Source organism: Arachis stenosperma, chromosome 2 (genome assembly GCF_014773155.1).
Source record: "Arachis stenosperma cultivar V10309 chromosome 2, arast.V10309.gnm1.PFL2, whole genome shotgun sequence".
In the NCBI taxonomy this organism is placed as follows: domain Eukaryota; kingdom Viridiplantae; phylum Streptophyta; class Magnoliopsida; order Fabales; family Fabaceae; genus Arachis; species Arachis stenosperma.
Window position 1 is genome coordinate 4,698,889 of NC_080378.1, and position 20,731 is coordinate 4,719,619.

Below are 20,731 nucleotides of genomic sequence, written 5' to 3' on the forward strand. Positions count from 1 at the left end.
CTGAAGCTAAAATTACAGAGCACCTTTTCTGATGAACTTTGGATTGAATGATGATAATTTAGATATGGTTACCAAACTTCAATATGTACTTCCTGAAACACAAATTAAAAAATATTTCAAGATTTAAAGTGTTTGTCATGACAAAAACCACACACAATTATGTGAAAACCTCATGAACACAATGTTGAATTATTGGTTTGATTTTAGAGTCAACAGTGAAAGGAAATGACACCAAATGGTTTGGTATGTGTACAAAACTACACACACCATTGAGTGAAATAGATAGGAACGAAATTGTTGCTGATGGCGTCACTACAACTTCTTCGACTACTTCAGGTAATCAGGTACATAATTATCATCTTCAAATATGGAAAGCATATTCTTTGAATCTTGACTTCATTAGCTACATACCTTGGTCACCTTGGGAAATCCGTTTGATAACGTGTCCAAATCCAAAAAGGAAGAAATAGTTATTATTACCTAACCTTTTCTTAGTATTAGAAATAGCTTATTATAGGCATCTACTACTATTTATTTTATGTAAGATTCAATCTATGAGCAAAAAACTGATACACCTTATGCATGCTGATTTCTTTCACTATCCTACATGAATCTTGCAACAAGGGTTAAATCTATGATCATCAAGAATTGACAAAGAGAGAAACACAATTTTGTAACTCTTTTCTTTCCACAAATAAAGTTATGATTTATTTTTTCTCACTGCAAAAAGCAAAAAAGAAAGAAAATTATAGAGAGGAATAGAAAAATATACCAACAACAACCAAAGCTTTTCAATAATGAGTGCCACCAACTTTCTCCATCATGTCTTTGCTTTTCAATAACTTGAAGCCGAAATCAGAAAAAACACAGTTTCTGTTTCCCAATACATGAATCCAGCTTAGTTACCACCTCAAATGAACTTAGAATTAAATGATGTATAGCCAATGTATAGGATTACATCTCGATATGTGCACAAGCTACCTGCAGAAGTTTGTAAAAATATTAAATTTGATACATCCATTTGTTTAAAAATAAACACCCAACTGTTGGATACACAAAAAATGCGATTTTTTTAATAAAATATGAGAGTTAACAAGTATTACAGATAACAATGACTGTTTCCCAGAGTAAGAAAGGATATTTCTTTAACTACAACTGCAAACTGAGAGCTTTCCACGATAATTGAAAGAAAAGAATGCAAATTTTTCAGTTGGCATATGAGTTCAAGTGGTTAATGTTGTTTGAAGAAAGAGAAAAAAAATTGACTTGAAGGAAAAGTAAATTTATGCATCTGTGAATTTCATTGTGGTATCATGACAAACATGAAGGTTAGAGAATTACGTGCTCAGAAATCTCTACTCAGAAATTTATATCTCATCGACTATAATGGTGGGGATGTGGGAAATTTTGGACCAAACTTGTTGATGCTTGTTCTTGCAGTGTTCGCCCAGCAAATCACAGCCGTCAAGTTGAAGTAGTAAGAGAGAGGGAGGCAGCTTTTCTCCTGCAATATTCTCCAGAGTCTCACACCATGAAATGTGTAATTGTTGGAGGGAGGAAGGCAGCTTTTCTCCTTCCATATTCTTCAGCTTTGGACAGTTTGAAATGTGTAGTTGTTGGAGGGAGGTGAGGCGGAGAAGCTCGTTGCACTCCAATGTCTCCAGATTATGAAACACTTGGATATGTAGAGTGGTAAGGGAGGGAAGGCGAGGCAGCCAACCCACCTCTGGGTATGACTTTATTCTGCTCTCCCTGCCATCACAATCTGAGATGGTGAGATGAGTGAGGTTGTCCAAGTTGCCCATCCATGATAGACCTCTCACTTGTTCCTTGCATTCTCCTATCCTAAGCTTTTTCAGGTTAGCCGACAAACCACCCTCTGGCCACCTGCAAATGTTTGGGCAACCTGCTATGTCGAGAGACTCTAAATTTGGGAGAAGAGTATTCATGCCACGTGGCAATGCCTCCAACTTCCAGCACCTGCTAACATCGAGATGAGTTAAGTTGGGTGTAGCCAGTCCTTCTTCCGGAAATGACACAAATTTGTCGCACCAATTGATGGAGAGACGTTGAAGAGCAGCGTGTGGTGGCTCTGACATTGAAACTGATTCCAGATTTGAACAGCTGACTATCTCGAGATTCTGGAGATTGGGAAAGGCATCCAATGACAATGAGGTCAGTGAATAACAACTTTTATATATTTTTAGATCTACCAAATTATACTTGTGTTGTTGCTGGAGTAATTCAATTCGGTCGCACCACGAGATTTTGAGCTTTTGCAAAGATTTGGGTAAACAATTGCCCCCCAAGGATACAACAGATGAACACTCTGAGATTTGTATTTCTTGGAGGGAAGTTAGATGGTGGATGATCCTTGCCTTAAATGCACACTCCACCACACATTCAAATCCAATAATTGATAACCTATCCCCATCAAGTCTCATCTTTTTATCCCATATTTCACGACCTTGTATTTCCAGTAGGCGCACTTTGGAAACATCCGATGAGGAAGAAATGATTCTCATTAATACCTGATTAAGCATATCTCCCTTTAACATTGGACAATGTGTTATTTGAAGGCTCTTAAGCTGAGGAAAGGCTTCTGAGTCAAGTAAGTGCCACTCCTCCCAACTTGGCATATTATCAAACTGCAAACTCTTCAGTGAGGGAAACGGTGCAATAGGCGAAGAATGTTGATCACCTTCATTCTTGTAAAACTCCATACCAACACTCTTCAGCTGACTAAAACTTCGAATGCGGAGGGACTGAAGAGAAGGCAGCTGTCCAAGTGAAGGCAGCACGCAGCAATTCCAGCAATATTGTAGAGATACACTTGTCATGTTTTGGTACAAGGAATGCCCAATCCAGTCTGGAAATATTTTACCTTTGTATCCATCAACACTCAACTTTTTCAAGCCAGTGTGTGGTTGCAAGCCCCCAAGTATATCTTCTTCATCAGTATGTGTGTTTGAAATCATATGACCTGAAGACACAGACCATTTCAACAATAACTCCTCAATGTGCTTCTTATCTGTTATCCTTGCACTCTTTGCCTCATTGGCATCAACCACATTCTCCAATTTCTGAATCTCAAGTGATCCATGAAGATTTAAAAGCCCTCCTAATTCTTGGATTCCATTGTCTTCTTGCTTTCCCACCACAAACTTGCTTAAAATGTGCAACTGTTTTAATTTGCCCATTCCTTTTGGCATTTCTTTCAGAGGAGTACCCTTTATATTAAGATGCCGCAAATTCACAAGATTATACATGCCATTAGGTAGCAAAGTCAGATTTGAACAGCCTTCTAACTTTAAAGTTTGTAGATTAAACAAGTTGCATAATGACGGCGGCAATACCTCAATATCACTCCAAGAAAGATCCAAATAGCGCAGTTGGATCAACTTTTTAGCTATTGAATCAGGATATATAGGGAGTATATCAAAGGATACAACTCTCAGGTATTTATTCTTTGACAATATGTCACATGGTAATGTTGCGCGTGCTTTCCAGAAACCAGCTCTATGATTGGTATACAGTAAGGTCCTCAAAGATTCTATTTTATTAGAGGAGCATGTTTTCTCAGGGATTGAATCACCGTATGACAAATGACGAGTTAGAATACTCATTTCTTCCTTTTCACCAAGTTCTTCAGATAGTCTACAACAAAATTTTCCAGCAAGAAAAATTGCCAAGTCATGCATAAGATCGTGCATCACAAAATACTTCTCATCATCATTCTCGACCTGCTTGAAGAATAGTCTTGAAACCAAGACGTCAAAACACTCGCAACCAAATTCTTCTAAAGTCTGTCCCCTCCTTAGTGGTTGTAAAAGGTTTTCAGCCATCCACAGCAATATTAATTCATCTTTATCAAGTTTATAATCTTTGGGATACAATGAACAATAAACAAAGCATCGTTTCAAATGAGTAGGCAGATGATGGTAACTTAATAACAATGCAGGAACAATCTTACAATTTGCCAGAGGAAATTCCCAAATGTCACTCGATAGTATTTTATTCCATTCTTCAGCACGATGCTCTGAGCGCAACAAGCGTCCAAGTGTTTCTGCAGCTAACGGCAAGCCATCACACCTCTCGACAATCTTTCTACCTATTCCTTCCAGTTCTGAGCTCCCATTTGATTTAGGAAAGGATGCATTGTCCGCAAAAATAGACCAACAATAATCATCTGACAGTTGATTGAGGGTGTAAGAGTTATAGTGTTGGACTATTCGACCAACATTTACCATGCGGGTAGTTAGAAGAATAGTGCTTCCCTTTCTCCCATGTTGAAAAGGGGTGATAAAACTATTCCACTTGTCAGCATCTTCACTCCAAACATCGTCCAAAACAATGAAGAACTTCTTTTCTGACAGTTTTTCCTTCAAATATTGTTGAAGTAAATCAAAGCCGTCAAGACTACAAACACCTGAAGAGATCCCCTTTATAACATTCTTTGTAGTCTCAACAACATCAAAATTTTCAGAAACACAAATCCATGCTTTCAGATCAAACTCCTCCATCAAAGCCTCATTGTTGTACAGCCATTGCGCTAAAGTAGTTTTACCAACCCCGCCCATACCAACAATAGAGATGACAGACAAGTTATGATGATTGTTGTCATTGAGCATCTTGATTAGTGCCTGTTGGTCAGTATCCCTGCCGAACACATTCCCCTTCACAAGAGAAGTGGATGGAGGTCTCCATGAAGAGCTTCCTGTTTGAATCTCTCTCAGACCAAGGGTATCTTTGCGTCTCTCAAGATCTTCTATTCTTTCAACCACCTCTTCTATCTTAGTCACCATCTTCCTACCAGACAGATCAAGGAAGTGAGGAAGACGAATGCGTACCTTGTTGCGAATTTGAGCTTTGATGAAGACACGGTCCAGCAAGTCATCAGCAGTGTAGAGAGCATCTTTGAGACTATCAAGCCACTCCCTCACGAGTTCGTTTCCAAACTGCTTCTGCTCAGCGTCAGCAGCCAGAGCTTTGGCCGCCAAGATAGCAGTCTTCAGCTTCTCAACCAACTTCCGATCCAGTTTCTTGCCCACAACCAAGTTGAGAAACTCAGATGAAATGAGCCTGTCAAGAACAACGTTGGCCAAGCCATTAACTAAAGCTCCAACCACAAGTGCTTCAGCCATGATATGATACAGATCTCAACAACAGCGAACTAATGAGTGAGAGATTGGAATTTTCAGAATGTAACAAAGAGAGAGCAATGGTGCAATAATGTTTGCAAGGTATTCACTATGCAGCAATAGGCATACAGCGAGATATCACCAGCGAAGAGACGTTGGCATCACGTGGTATCGATCTCCGAGGTAACATAAAATAATTCCCAGTTGTGGAGTGCATAGCTGGCTTTGCACGTTACTTCATTTTTATATTCTTCTTTGAAGGATGAAACAGAGTATTCAAATAGCAAAAAGGTGACCAACTTAAACTAGTCTTTGTGGAAATTAATAAACTATATAATGGTGGAAATTAATAAAAAGTAAATTGTAAGGAGGAATAGCGTAACTATACCAACCTGAAGCTAAAATTGTAAGGATGAACTTCGACTGAATGAAGATAATTTAGATATGGTTACCAAACCTCAAGTGTACTTCCTGAAACACAAATTAAAAAACATTTCAAAACTTAGTGTTTGTCATCACAAAAACACACACACAATTATGTGAGAACCTCATGAGCACAGTGTTCGATCATTGGTTTGATTTTAGAGACAACAGTGAAAGGAAATGACACCCATTGGTTTGATATATGCACAAACTGCACACACCATATTTCAGGTACATGATTGTCATCTTCAAATGGGGAATGCATATTCTTTGAATCTTGACTGCATTAGCTACATACCTTCGTCAACTTTGGAAATTTGTTTGATAACGTGTCCACATCCAAAAAGGAAGAAATAGTTATTATTAGTTTATTACATAACCTTTTCTTAGTATTAAAAATAGCTTATTATAGGCATCTACTACTATTTATTTTATGTAAGATTCAATCTATGAGCAAAAAACTATAAACCTTATGCATGCTGATTCCATTCACTATCCTACATGAATCTTGCAACAACAGCTAACTCTATGATCATAAAGAATTGACAAAGACAGAAACACAATTTTGTAACTATTTTCTTTCCACAAATAAAGTTATGATTTATTTTTTCTCTGTGCAAAAAGCAAAAAAGAAAGAAAATTATAGAGAGGAATAGAAAAATATACCAACAACAATCAAAACTTTTCAATAATGAGTGCCACCAACTTTCTCCACCATGTCTTTGCTTTTCAATAACTTGAAGCCAAAATCAGAAAACACACAGTTTCTGTTTCCCAATACATCAATCGAGCTTAATTACCACCTCAAATGAACATAGAATTAAATGATGTATAGCCAATGTATAGGATTACATCTTGATATGTGCACAAGCTGCCTGCAGAAGATTGTAAAAATATTAAATTTGATACATCCATTTGTTTAAAAATAAACACTCAACTGTTGGATACACAAAAAATGCGATTTTTTGAATAAAATATGAGAGTTAACAAGTATTACAGATATCAATGACTGTTTCCCAGAGTAAGAAAGGATATTTCTTTAACTAGAACTGCAAAATGAGAGCTTTCCCAATAAATGAAAGAAAAGAATGCAAATTTTCCAGTTGGCATATGAGTTCAAGTGGTTAATGTTGTTTAAAGAAAGAAAAAAGAAATTGACTTGAAGGAAAAGGAAATTTATGCATGTGTGAATTCAATTGTGGTAGCATGACAAACATGAAGGTTAGAGAATTACCTGCTCAGAAATCTTTACTCAGAAAATTTGTCTGCGATTGAGTTTAATGATGGGGATATGGGAAATTTTGGACCAAATTTGTTGATGCTTGTTCATGCACTGTTCGCGCAGCAAATAACAGTTGTCAATTTGAAGTAGTAAGAGAGAGGGAGGCAGCTTTTCTCCTTCCATATTCTTCAGCTTGTTACAGTATGAAATGTGTAGTTGTTGGAGGGAGGTGAGGCGGAGAAGCTCATTGCAGTCCAATGTCTCCAGTTCATGAAATTGTTTGATATGTAGAGTGGTAAGGGAGGGAAGGCGAGGCAGCAAACCCACCTCTGGGTATGACTTTATTCTGCTCTCACTGCCATCACCATAAATGGTGAGATGAGTGAGGTTGTCCAAGTTGCCCATCCATGTTAGACTTCTCAGTTGTTGCTTGCAATCTCCTACAGTGAGCTCTTTCAGGTTAGGCGGCAAACTACCCTCTGGCAACCTACAAATGTTTGGGCAACCTCGTATGTCCAGAGAGTGTAAATTTGGGAGAAGACTATTCATGTCACGTGGCAATGCCTCCAACCTGTGGCATTTTGTGACGCCGAGATGAGTCAAGTTGGGTGCAGCCAGTCCTTCTCCTGCAAATGACACAAATTCAGGGCATTCATAGATGGTGAGACTTTGAAGAGTAGCGTGTGGTGGCTCTGACATTGAAACTGATTCCAGATTTGAACACCTGGTTATGCTGATAACCTTGAGATTGGGAAAGGCATCCAGCGATAATGAGGTCAGTGAATCACAACTTTCAAGTATTTGTAGATCTACCAAATCATATTTCTGTTGTTTCTGGAGTAATTCAATTTGGCTACACCTATACATTTGGAGCTTTAGCAAAGATTTGGGTAAACAATTGTCCCCCAAGGATACAACAGATGAACACCATGAGATGCGTATTTCTTGGAGGTAAGTTAGATGGTGGATGATCCTTGCCTTAAATGCACACTCCACCACACCTTCAAATCCACTCATTGATAACCTATCCCCATCGAGTGTCATCTCTTTATTCCCCCATGATTGACGCTGTTCTTGTATTTTCAGTTGGCGCACTTTGGAAACATCCGATGAGGAAGAAACGATTCTCACTAATACCTGATTAACCATATCTCCCTTTAACATTCCACACTCTCTTATTTGAAGGCTCTTAAGCTGAGGAAAGGCTTCTGAGTCAGGTAAGTGCCACTCCTCCCAACATGACATCTTATCAAATTCCAATGACTCCAGTGAGGGAAACGGTGCAATAGGCGAAGAATGTTGATGGCCTTCATTCTTGTAAAACTCCTTGCCAATGCTCTTCAGCTCATCAAAACTTTCAACGTGGAGGGACTTCAGGGATGGCAGCTGTCCAAGTGAAGGCAACATGCAGCAATTCTTACAATAGCATAGAGATACACTTGTTATATTGTTGTAGGAACAATGCCCCAACCAATCTGGAAACATTGTACCCTTGTAACCCCATATTATCAACTCTTTCAAGTTAGTGTGTGGTTGCAAGCTGTGGAGTATATCTCTTTCATTTTGTGCATCTGAAACCATATAATCATTTGAAGACCATTCCAAATATAACTCGTCAATGTGCTTCTTATCTATTATCCTTGCACTTCTTGCCTGATTGGCATCAACCACATTTTGCAATTTGTGAATCACAAGTGATCCATGAAGATTTAAAAGCCCTCCTAACTCTTCCATTCTATTGTCTTCTTGCTTTCCCACCACAAACTTGCTTAAAGTTTGCAACTGTTTTAATTTGCCCATTCCTTTTGGCATTTCTTTCAGAGGAGTACCTCTTATATCAAGATGCCGCAAATTCACAAGCTTATACATGCCATTGGGCAGCATAGTCAGCCTTGAACAATCTTTTAACTTTAATGTTTGTAAATTACACAAATTGCATATTGACTCCGGCAATGTCTGAACAACATTTGTAGAGAGATCCAAATAGCGCAGGTGGATCAATTTATCTACTGGATCAGGAAATATATCGAGTCTACTAAAGGATAAAACTCTCAAGTATTTATTCTTTGACAATAAATCACATGGTAACATTGTGTGTGCTTTCCAGAAACGAGCTCCATGACCATGATTGATATACAATAATGTCCTCAAAGATTCTATTTTATTAGAGGAGCATGTTTTCTCAGAGATTGAATGATCGTATGACAAATGGCGAGTTAGAATACTCATCTCTTCCATTTCACCAAGTTCTGAGAATCTACAATAAAGATCTCCAGCAAGAAAAGTTGCCAAGTCATGCATGAGATCATGCATCACAAAATATTTCTCATCATTATTCTCAACTTGCTTGAAGAATAGTCTTGAAACCAACACATCAAAACACTCGCAACCAACTTGTTCTACAGTCTGTCCCCTCCTTGGTGGTTGTAAAAGATCTTCAGCCATCCACAGCAATATTAATTCATCTTTATCAAATTTATAATCTTTGGGATACAGTGAACAATAAACAAAGCAACATTTTAAATGAGTGGGTAGATGATGGTAACTTAATAACAATGCAGGAACAATCTTGCAATTTGCCACAGAAAATTCCCAAATGTCACTCGATAGTATTTTATTCCATTCTTCAACACGACGCTCTGAGCGCAACAAGCGTCCAAGTGTTTCTGCAGCTAACGGCAAGCCATCACACCTCTCGACAATCTTTCTGCCTATTCCTTCCAGTTCTGAGCTCCCATTTGATTCAGGAAAGGATGCATTGTCCGCAAAAATAGACCAACAAAAATCATCTGACAGTTGATTGAGGGTGTAAGAGTTATAATGTTGGACTATTCGACCAACATTTACCATGCGGGTAGTTAGAAGAATAGTGCTTCCCTTTCTCCCATGTTGAAAAGGGGTGATAAAACTATTCCATTTGTCAGCATCTTCACTCCAAACATCGTCCAAAACAATGAAGAACTTTTTTTCTGACAGTTTTATCTTCAAATCTTGTTGAAGTAAATCAAAACTGTCAAGACTACAGACACCTGAAGAGATCCCCTTTATAACATTCTTAGTAGTCTCAACAACATCAAAATTTTCAGAAACACAAATCCATACTTTCAGATCAAATCCTTATTGTTGTAGAGCCATTGAGCTAAAGCAGTTTTACCAACCCCGCCCATACCAACAATAGAGATGACAGACAAGCTATGATGACTGTTGTCATTGAGCATCTTGATTAGTGCCTGTTGGTCAGCATCCCTGCCGAACACATTCCCCTTGACAAGAGAAGTGGATGGAGGTCTCCATGAGGAGCTTCCCGTTGGAATGTCTTTGAGACCAAGGGTATCTTTGCAAGTCTCAAGATCGACTATTCTTTCAACCACCTCTTCTATCTTAGTCATCATCTCCCTATTAGACTTCCTATGAGGCAAATCAAGGAAGTGAGGAAGACGAATGCGTGAATTTGAGCTTTGATGAAAACACGGTCCAGCAAGTCATCAGCAGTGTAGAGAGCATCTTTGAGACTATCAAGCCATTCCCTCACGAGTTCATTTCCAAACTGCTTCTGCTCAGCGTCAGCAACCAGAGCTTTGGCAGCCAAGATAGCAGTCCTCAGCCTCTCAACCAACTTCCGATCCAGCTTCTTGCCCACCACCAAGTTGACAAACTCAGGTGAAATGAGCCTGTCAAGAACAACGTTGGCGAAGCCAGAAACTAAAGCTCCAACAACAAGTGTTTCAGCCATGATATGATACAGATCACAACAACAGCAAATAAATCAGTGCGTACGTGATTGGATTTTGAGAATGTAAGGAAGAGAGAGCAATATTGCAATAATGCTGCAAGGTATTCACTATTCACGAGGGTTAGTTCATTCAGCAAAGAGACGTTGGCATCACGTGCTATGGATCTCCGAGGTAACATAAAATAATTCTAAGCAGTGGAGTTCGTAGCTGGCTTTGCTCTTTACTTCATTTAGTCATTGGCTTCAACGTGGTAGTTTTTTGGGAACTGATCACTTTTGTGTTGTTGATTCCGAGAAATGCAACAGATTAAAATTACAACTTGAGGAAGGTTTCAAACTTTTTTTTTTGGGTCAACATTACCAATTTCTGATTTTTTTTTGTTAAAATGGCTATTTACTTCATTTTAAATTATATGATGCATTGAGACAATTTAATTTTTCAAACAAGTAACAGCCAATGAGCTGAATCACTGCGAAGTTGATACAATGCTTTACTTACAGGTAACTAACTACATCATCTTAAGCTTTATTTTACTTATTTAATTTAAGAAACTAACTACACTCTTTTCTCCAAGAATAACTATCAATTTGGAAATTTGATATATTAATGATGTAATATGTTTGAAATTTATATCAAGATACACTGAAAAATAAAGGGAGTGAATTATTTGAAAAGAAAAAGGGCAGTTGGTGCATTGCATCTCACATTAATGCAAGGTTTGGTGAGAGGCCGTACTCAAAGCGTGTAATGCAAGCAGTCTAACATGACATGGCTGTTTCTAAAAACTTTATCAATTTTCATATTCCAGTGTTAAGAACTTGACAACTGCAGCCATGCAATCATGGTGAAGATGTCAAACAACTTCAGCAACTTTGTTGTCTTGTCTTAGTTCTGAGCTCTTCTTCTTCAAACATCATTGCTTCTCCAAGGCATTTGGCTGTCATCTCTACTAAATGAACACAACAATAAACTAATAATGCACTTTCGATGTATTCGTAAGAAAAATAATTTTGGATCACATAATATTATATCTCCTAATCATGAGTATTTTCAGAAACCAGATTGGATTTATGATTGTGAATTAAAAACTTATGTGTATTTTTTGGAACAAAAATATGTATTTATTTATGCATGATATAGCAGCTTGGCAGATATTTGATGACGATGGCAATGGCAATGGCAATGGACCAATAGTAGTTGAGTGATTAAGGATGGATAGTCTTTGAATGTTTCTTGATGTTGTTATGAAGAAGACATACATGAACACCAGCTAAGCATATGCATGGAAAGTTGGAAGAATGGTATTAAGTGGTCAAAGACACACCATTGAAGCATCACTACGTGAATTCTCCTTTGCAACTTTCCATTAATTACTTCTTTCTTCGCTACTGGTCTGGAGGATCGTCTGAGTTATGTTTTATGTGCTGCGGCCACTTTGCTTTAATTTATAATATACTAGATTTAAATGTGTGTGCTGCACAAAAAAAAAAAAATACTAGAACTATTTTTATTAAAAAATAAAATTATTTAATTTTAAACTATATTATTAAATGCTGATGCATTATTAATTTCATTAATTAGTGGAAAAGACAGAGACATCATCTTGTGATGAAGTGCATATAAATCAAGCTAATCATAAACTTGCATTACACCTTAGGATGGATGGTACATTGGATATGTTTGAAATTTAATTACAAGTAAGATACCTTTCCTCTAATTAACTAACTGACATGACATGCATACACGCTAAACTCATGAGAATGGGATCAATATTATGTCACCGATTCATGGTGGGAGCATCCTGTCTTACTCTTGAACCGGCAGCAAAGAATTCAGTGATGTCTTTATTAGTGAAGAGAATGAAAATGGTAGTTAGCAATAGGTTAGTTGCAGTTATGCAATTATATTTGATAACTTGCCATCAGGCTGTTAGGTGACCTTTGCTATATATAGTGTCTCTCATTCTCTGTATTGTAGCAGAGAAGTCAGTAAGGAGTTGACTAATGTCAAAGCTTCTATTTCAAGCGTTTGAGCACTCTTCTGATCTACAAAATGATGAGAAGCGGAGGATCGCACTTAGAGAGAATATAATGAGGCTCCTGCTGAAGTTGGATACTATTCAGGTATGTGTTACTGATGCTGTTTACCTAAGGAAAAGTCTAGGGGCCAGCAACTTTGTTAAATTCTGGCCAGCATGTAACCAGGAAAAAAAAGTGAGCCATTGGATGAAATCTCAAACCAATCTCAAACCATTAAAACCATCATTGATGGCTATTTAATGGCTACAAATCACAAAAGTTGCTGGCCCCTTAGCATTCCTTGTTTACCTAATATCAAATCAGCAATGTCTTTTCAATATACCTTGACTTGGTAATAAAATGTTGCATGAAGTATGTATTTGTTTCACTATTTTTTTGATCAATGGCTTTACATTGCAATCACGTGCGATAATTTGCAAATGATTAGATACATATCCATTAGGAGGATTATTAAGAGTCTTAGTTAGCTTCCTTGTCCTTGATCAATGTTATATACCAGGGCTTGCATCCAAGTTTCAGGGAAACAAGAAAATCTCTGGCAAGAGAGCTTACATGTTTGCAAGATATACAGCAGACGAATGTGTTCATAGACGAGAAGACTGTTGAAGACATTTCGGCAAATTTACAGAATGAAGAACATGTGAAGGATCAACCAGAAGAGAAAGAAGAGGAACTCAAAAACAGAACACATTGATTTGGCAAATGCCTCATCAATTGGAATAGCTGCTTGAGAGAATAATTGGGATAACAATATACAAAACAGTGACAGTGATTGAATAACAGAAGTAAAAAAAATAAATAAAAATAGAAACAAGAGACCAAAATTTTAACATGGAAAACCCTCTTAATGTGGAAAACCACTATAATTAAGTAAGGATACAAGAGAATCTCAAATAAGTAAACAAATCAAATGCTTACATTAAGTCAAAACAATCAAGCACCACAGCATATAAATGTGAACCAAAAACATGAAAAGTTTACAAAACCAGAGCTATTTTGTGCACGCAAGCCATATCTCACCCTCCAAATCTTATCTTAATCCTCCAACCATTCCGAACGAAAAATTACATCTAGAACTTGCTATCGAAATTTCAGCCCAAACCACCATTGAACCACTTCCCAACTGCAGATTTATAGTGACTGCATAATCAATCCAAAAAGAAGAAAAAAAATTATCATTCTAGTAACAATATGGTAATGAAAATCGAGGTCCATTACATCAAATTAATCCATACCGAAGTGCATATTATTTGAGTATGATCACAAAATTGTAAAACTTAAATTATCAATTTAGTAAAAGTATGATCATCTTCATGAAATGTTTGAACAAAAAAAAAATCAATTATTAGACTAGACGTGTAGGTTAAGAACTCACATAATTTTCAAAAGAGGAGCTAGTAAGCTTGACACTCCCAGCAGAATCCACAAGCAATCAAACACTCAAATCCCCGACCTAATATTTTCTTCAACGAGAAGAAAGTTTATCAAGATTGTCTTTGATAACAGAATTTATTAATGAATAACGACATTACAGATGTCTTTATAAATTCATGTAATAAACTTGAATGCATTATAAATGCTACATCTTTTTGTTTAAATTTACAAGCTCCACCAATGATTTGAGGTTTTGGCATTGTAACAGCTTTGGCAGCAGTTAAAGAACCAAAATTAAGTTGATATTGAATTATTTATAGTACATTTAGTCTAGCATATACATTAAAAAATAAGAAAGGTAGAAACACCACCTTCCCTGAACTACATACAACTCCTCCTCAAACCAAGCTATTATCATCTTTTTTTCTTACTCCAACAAAAATAGGAAAAGTAAATTGTACGGAGGAAAGGAGTAACAAAACCAACCTGAAGCTAAAATAACAGAGCACCTCTTTTGATGAACTTTGGATTGAATGAAGATAATTTAGATATGGCAATACGTACTTCCTGAAACACAAATTAAAAAATATTTCTAAGACTTAAAGTGTTTGTCATCACAGAAACCACACAAACAATTATGTGAAAACCTCATGAGTTGGATCATTGGTTTGATTTTAGAGTCATCAGTGAAAGAAAATGAGATCCATTGGGTACAAACTGCACACACCATTGAGTAACGTTGATAGGAACGGAAGTGTTGCTGATGGCATCACTACAACTTCTTCGACTACTTCAGGTACATGATTATCATCTTCAAATATGGAAAGCAAATTCTTTGAATCTTGACTGCGTTAGCTACATACCTTCATCACCTTGGAAAATCTGTTTGATATCGTGTCCAAATCCAAAAGGAAGAAATAGTTATTATTACAGAACCTTTTCTTAGTATTAGAAATAGCTTATTATACGCATCTACTACTATTTATTTTATGTAAGATTCAATCTATGAGAAAAAAACTTATACACCTTATGCATGCTGATTCCTTTCACTATCCTACATGAATCTTGCAACAACGGCTAACTCTATGATCATCAAGAATTGACAAAGACAGAAACAAAATTCTGTAACTCTTTTGTTTCCACAAATAAAGTTATGATTTATTTTTTCTCTCTGCGAAAAGCGAAAAAGAAAATTATAGAGAGGAATAGAAAAATATACCAACAACAACCAAAGCTTTTCCATCATGTCTTTGCTTTTCAATAACTTGAAGCCAAAATCAGAAAACACAAAGTTTCTGTTTCCCAATTCATCAATCGAGCTTAATTACCACCTCAAATGAACTTAGAATTAAATGATGTATAGCCAATGTATAGGATTACATCTCGATATGTGCACAAGCTACCTGCAGAAGATTGTAAAAATATTAAATTTGATACATCCATTTGTTTAAAAATAAACACCCAACTGTTAGATACAAAAAAATGCGATTTTTTGAATAAAATATGAGAGTTAACAAGTATTACAGATAACAATGACTGTTTCCCAGAGTAAGAAAGGATATTTCTTTAACTACAACTGCAAACTGAGAGCTTTCCAGACAATTGAAAGAAAAGAATGCAAAATTTCCAGTTGGCATATGAGTTCAAGTGGTTAATGTTGTTTAATGAAAGAGAAAAAAAATTGACTTGAAGGAAAAGGAAATTTATGCATATGTGAATTTCATTGTGGTACCATGACAAACAAGAAGGTTAGAGAATTACCTGCTCAGAAATATCTACTCAGAAAATTTCGTAGAAATCAACTATAATGGTGGGGATGTGGGAAATTTTGGACCAAACTTGTTGATGCTTGTTCTTGCAGTGTTCGCCCAGCAAACCACAGCCGTAAAGTTGAAGTAGTAAGAGAGAGGGAGGCAGCTTTTCTCCTGCAATATTCTCCAGAGTCTCACACCATGAAATGTGTAATTGTTGGAGGGAGGAAGGCAGCTTTTCTCCTTCCATATTCTTCAGCTTTGGACAGTTTGAAATGTGTAGTTGTTGGAGGGAGGTGAGGCGGAGAAGCTCGTTGCACTCCAATGTCTCCAGATTATCAAACTCTCGGATATCTAGAGTGGTAAGGGAGGGAAGGCGAGGCAGCCAACCCACCTCTGGGTATGACTTTATTCTGCTCTCCCTGCCATCACCAACAATCACGAGATGAGTGAGGTTGTCCAAGTTGCCCAACCATGATACACCCCTCACTTGTTCCTCGCATTCTCCTACACTAAGCTCTTTCAGGTTAGCCGGCAAACCTCCCTCTGGCAACCTGCAAATGTTTGGGCAACCTCGTATGTCGAGAGACTGTAAATTTGGGAGAAGAGTACTCATGCCACGTGGCAATGCCTCCAACCTGTTGCAACTTGTGATGCTGAGATGTTGAAGAGCAGCGTGTGGTGGCTCTGACATTGAAACTGATTCCAGATTCCAACACCAGTATATCTGGAGATTTTGGAGATTGGGAAAGGCATCCAACGACAATGAGGTCAGTGAATCACAGCTCTCTTCTATCTGTAGATCTACCAAATCATATTTCTGTTGTTGCAGGAGTAATTCAATTTGGCTGCACCTATATATTCTGAGCTTTTGCAAAGATTTGGGTAAACAATTGTCCCCCAAGGATACAACAGATGAACACCACAAGAAATGTATTTCTTGGAGGGAAGTTAGATGGTGGATGATCCTTGCCTTAAATGCACACTCCGCCACACATTCAAATCCACTAATTGATAAACTATCCCCATTAAGCCTCATCCATTTATCCGATTCTGTATAAACTTCTCGTATTTCCAGTTGGCGCACTTTGGAAACATCCGATGAGGAAGAAACGATTCTCATTAATACCTGATTAACCATATCTCCCTTTAACATTGGACACTCTGTTATTAGAAGCCTCTTAAGCTGAGGAAAGGCTTCTGAGTCAGGTAAGTGCCACTCCTCCCAACATGCCATATCCCAGAATTCCAAACTCTCCAGTGAGGGAAACGGTGCACTAGGCAAAGAATGTTGATCACCTTCATTCATGTAAAACTCCATGCCAATGCTCTTCAGCTGATGAAAACCTTGAATGCTTAGGGACTTAAGAGATGGCAGCTGTCCAAGTGAAGGCAGCATGTAGCAATTCCTGCAATACTCTAGAGATACCTGTGTCATATTGCTGTAGGAACAACGCCCCAACCAATCTGGAAACATTTTACCTTTGTATCCCTTGATTCTCAACACTTTCAAGCCATGGTGCGGCTGCAAGCCCTGGAGTATATCTTGTTCATCAGTATGTGTGTTTGAAACTATATCATCACCTGAAGACCATTCCAACAATAACTCCTCAATGTGCTTCTTATCTATTATCCTTGCACTCCTTGCCTCATTGGCATCAACCACATTCTCCAATTTCTCAATCTCAAGTGATCCATGAATATTTAAAAGCCCTCCTAACTCTTCCATTCCATTGTCTTCTTGCTTTCCCACCACAAACTTGCTTAAAATGTGCAACTGTTTTAATTTGCCCATTCCTTTTGGCATTTCTTTTAGAGGAGTACCCCTTATATCAAGATGCCGCAAATTCACAAGCTTATACATGCCATTGGGTAGCATAGTCAGCATTGAACAATCTTCTAACTTTAAAGTTTGTAAATTATACAACTTGCACAATGACTCGGACAATACCTCAATATTACTCCAAGAAAGATCCAAATAGCGCAGGTGGATCAATTTATCTATTGAATCAGGAAATATATCGAGTCTACCAAAGGACAAAACTCTCAAGTATTTATTCTTTGACAATATGTCACGTGGTAACGTTGCGGGTGCTTTCTCGATATAAGATCCATCATTGATATACAATAATGTCCTCAAAGATTCTATTTTACTAGAGGAGCATGTTTTCTCAGGGATTGAATGATTGTATGACAAATGACGAGTTAGAATACTCATATCTTCTTTTACACCAAATCTACAATAAAGATCTCCAGCAAGAAAAGTTGCCAAGTCATGCATGAGATCATGCATCACAAAATACTTCTCGACATCGTCGACCTGCTTGAAGAATAGTCTTGAAACCAAGCCATCAAAACACTCGCAACCAACTTCTTCTAGAGTCTGTCCCCTCCTTGGTGGTTGTAAAAGATCTTCAGCCATCCACAATAAGATTAATTCATCTTTATCAAGTTTATAATCTTTGGGATACAATGAACAATAAACAAAGCAACGTTTTAAATGAGCAGGCAGATGATAGTAGCTTATTAACAACGCAGGAATGATCTTACTGTCTGTCAAAGGAAATTGCCAAATATCACTAGATAGTATTTTATTCCATTCCCCAGCATCATGCTTTGAGCGCAACAAGCGTCCAAGTGTTTCTGCAGCTAATGGCAAGCCATCACACCTCTCAGCAATCTTTCTACCTATTCCTTCCAGTTCTGAGCTCCCGTTTGATTCAGGAAAGGATGCATTGTAAGCAAAAATAGACCAACAAGAATCATTTGACAGCCCCTTGAGAGAGTAAGAGCTATAATTTTGGACGGTCGGACCGACATTTTCCTTGCGGGTAGTTAGAAGAATAGTGCTTCCTTTTCTCCCATGTTGAAAAGGGACGATAAAACTATTCCACTTGTCAGAATCTTCACTCCAAACATCGTCCAAAACAATGAAGAACTTCTTTTCAGAGAGTTTTTTCTTCAAATCTTGTTGAAGTAAATCAAAGCTGTCATGACTACAAACACCCGAAGAGATCCCCTTTATAACATTTTTTGTAGTCTCAACAATATCAAAATTTTCAGAAACACAAATCCATGCTTTCAAATCAACTCCATCCATCAAATCCTTGTTGTTGTACAGGCATTGTGCTAAAGTAGTTTTACCAACACCGCCCATACCAACAATAGAGATGACGGACAAGTTATGATGATTGTTGTCATTGAGCATCTTGATCAGTGCCTGTTGGTCAGCATCCCTGCCGAACACATTCCCCTTCACAAGAGAAGTGGATGGAGGTCTCCATGAGGAGCTTCCCGTTGGAATCTGTTTGAGACCAAGGCTATCTTTGCGTTTCTCAAGATCTTCTATTCTTTTTACCACATCTTTTATCTTAGTGGCCATCTTCCTATTATACAAATTAAGGAAGCGAGGAAGACGAATGCGTACCTTCTTGCGAATTTCAGCTCTGATTAAGACACGGTCCAGCAAGTCATCAGCAGTGTAGAGAGCATCCCTGAGACTATCAAGCCATTTCCTCACAAGTTCGTTTCCAAACTGTTTCTGCTCCGCGTCGGCGACCAGAGCTTCAGCAGCCAAGAGAGAAGTCTGCAGCCTCTCAACCAACTGTCGGTTCAGCTTTTTACCCACCACCAAGTTGACAAACTCACGTGAAATGAGCCTATCAAAAACAACGTTGATGAAGCCAGATAGAAAAGCTCCGGCAACAAGTGCTCCAGCCATGATGTGATGATCACAACAGCAGGAAATTAATCAATGCGTAATTGGAATTTCAGAATGTAACAAAGAGAGAGCAATATTGTAATAATGCTTGCAAGGTATTCAGCAATAATGGGCATATAGCGAGATACAAACATAGAGATTCCTCAGCAAAAGGACTTTGGCATCGCGTGGAGTGCAATACTGGGTTTTCTCTTTACTTCTTTTTCATATTCTTCTTTGAAGGATCAAACAAAGTATTCAAAAAGCAAACTCGGAAACTAGCCTTTATGGAAATTAATTAACTATATAATCTAAAGTAGGATCATCTAAAACCGCGCAAAAAAAAGAAGTTAACACAGCAAGAGGAACAAGCTGAGAATGAAAAGGAACTTGCTGCACAAGTAACCGGTATTAACAATGAAGACACAGCATTGTCAAAAGAGGTAGATCATGTTACTGAAGATAATGGAAAACTCAACAGTGGTGATGCGGGATTATATATAAGATTATGCTTCCTGCATTGAACTACTGTGTTAAAAAATGAGATACAAGGTATTTGATAAGACTGAAATTACAAATGGTATGGTTTGGTTAACCAATAATACTTTTCATAATAATGGCATGGCATATATACCAAAAAAACTAAGTGAAAAGAGAATTTAATTAATAAAAAAATAAAAAATATTTGGTACCAAATTTTTTTTTGTCAAAAACAGCCAGAACTTACCTTATTTAGTCTTCATTAATTGTTGCAATAATTAATGAATACTAAATAAGGTTAGTTCTCACTTTTTTTTGTCTCTCTAGTATTATCGTAAAAAAATTACACTCTATCATACAAGTTCGTATAGAGTTGTCAAGATATTTGTCCATTAGGCGACAAATTAATAACAAAATAAAAATGAGTGAAATTTTTATCTAATTTTCATGAATAAATCCCTTATCTTTATAAATTATATCTTACGATCCTTATCTTTATATATTATATGTAATGAACAAACAAAATCAAACAGGAAAAAAAAAAAGAAATGAAACAATAATGCATCACAGCAAATCTAATGTTTAATTGCAGAGGAATATAGAAGTTCCTTATATATATATATATCCACTCTAAGGACTAAAAGACTTAATAGATGATATTATTAGTGGTTTAAAAAAAAAAGAAAACAACTTAGATATGATATGTTAGAAAAATATAATGTTCGAGATTCAAGAATGCTAAAATTCAAGTTGATATATATATTATTAGTTGGTATCTTTACCGTTTCCTACTTTCCATATCATTTTTCAAGTCGTGTGTTGAAAATCTGATAAAATACAATTCATAATATATTTTGGCAAATATAT

General features: G+C 37.1%; 3 protein-coding genes across 3 annotated transcripts; all 3 read right to left on the minus strand.

Moving 5' to 3' along the window:
- On the minus strand, positions 1-5,213 carry LOC130961877 (putative disease resistance protein At3g14460). The gene is made up of 3 exons (XM_057887914.1): positions 1,342-5,213; positions 773-981; positions 1-92 (listed from the first exon to the last, which is right to left on the minus strand). Exon 1 carries the CDS (start codon positions 5,142-5,144, stop codon positions 1,368-1,370), a length of 3,777 nt encoding a protein of 1,258 aa, XP_057743897.1. The 5' UTR covers positions 5,145-5,213; the 3' UTR covers positions 1-92; positions 773-981; positions 1,342-1,367.
- Positions 5,214-6,816: 1,603 nt separating this feature from the next.
- LOC130962409 (putative disease resistance protein At3g14460) lies at positions 6,817-10,175 on the minus strand. The gene is made up of 2 exons (XM_057888627.1): positions 9,956-10,175; positions 6,817-9,902 (listed from the first exon to the last, which is right to left on the minus strand). Exons 1-2 carry the CDS (start codon positions 10,173-10,175, stop codon positions 6,817-6,819), a joined length of 3,306 nt encoding a protein of 1,101 aa, XP_057744610.1.
- A 5,847-nt stretch (positions 10,176-16,022) lies between these two features.
- On the minus strand, positions 16,023-19,405 carry LOC130962410 (putative disease resistance RPP13-like protein 1). Its single transcript, XM_057888628.1, has 2 exons — positions 16,175-19,405; positions 16,023-16,106 (listed from the first exon to the last, which is right to left on the minus strand). Exons 1-2 carry the CDS (start codon positions 19,403-19,405, stop codon positions 16,023-16,025), a joined length of 3,315 nt encoding a protein of 1,104 aa, XP_057744611.1.
- Between the last annotated feature and the right edge of the window lie 1,326 nt (positions 19,406-20,731).

Bases quoted from the DNA above. Each gene is read 5' to 3' on its own strand.
- LOC130962409 (XM_057888627.1), bottom strand. From the start codon at position 10,175: ATGACTAAGATAGAAGAGGTGGTTGAAAGAATAGTCGATCTTGAGACT. The intron at 9,903-9,955 runs GTATGGGCGGGG...TACAACAATAAG, and splicing joins GTCTGTCATCTCTATTGTTG to GATTTGATCTGAAAGTATGG.
- LOC130961877 (XM_057887914.1), bottom strand. From the start codon at position 5,144: ATGGCTGAAGCACTTGTGGTTGGAGCTTTAGTTAATGGCTTGGCCAAC.
- LOC130962410 (XM_057888628.1), bottom strand. From the start codon at position 19,405: ATGGCTGGAGCACTTGTTGCCGGAGCTTTTCTATCTGGCTTCATCAAC. The intron at 16,107-16,174 runs GTGAGGGGTGTA...TGGTGATGGCAG, and splicing joins TAGGAGAATGCGAGGAACAA to GGAGAGCAGAATAAAGTCAT.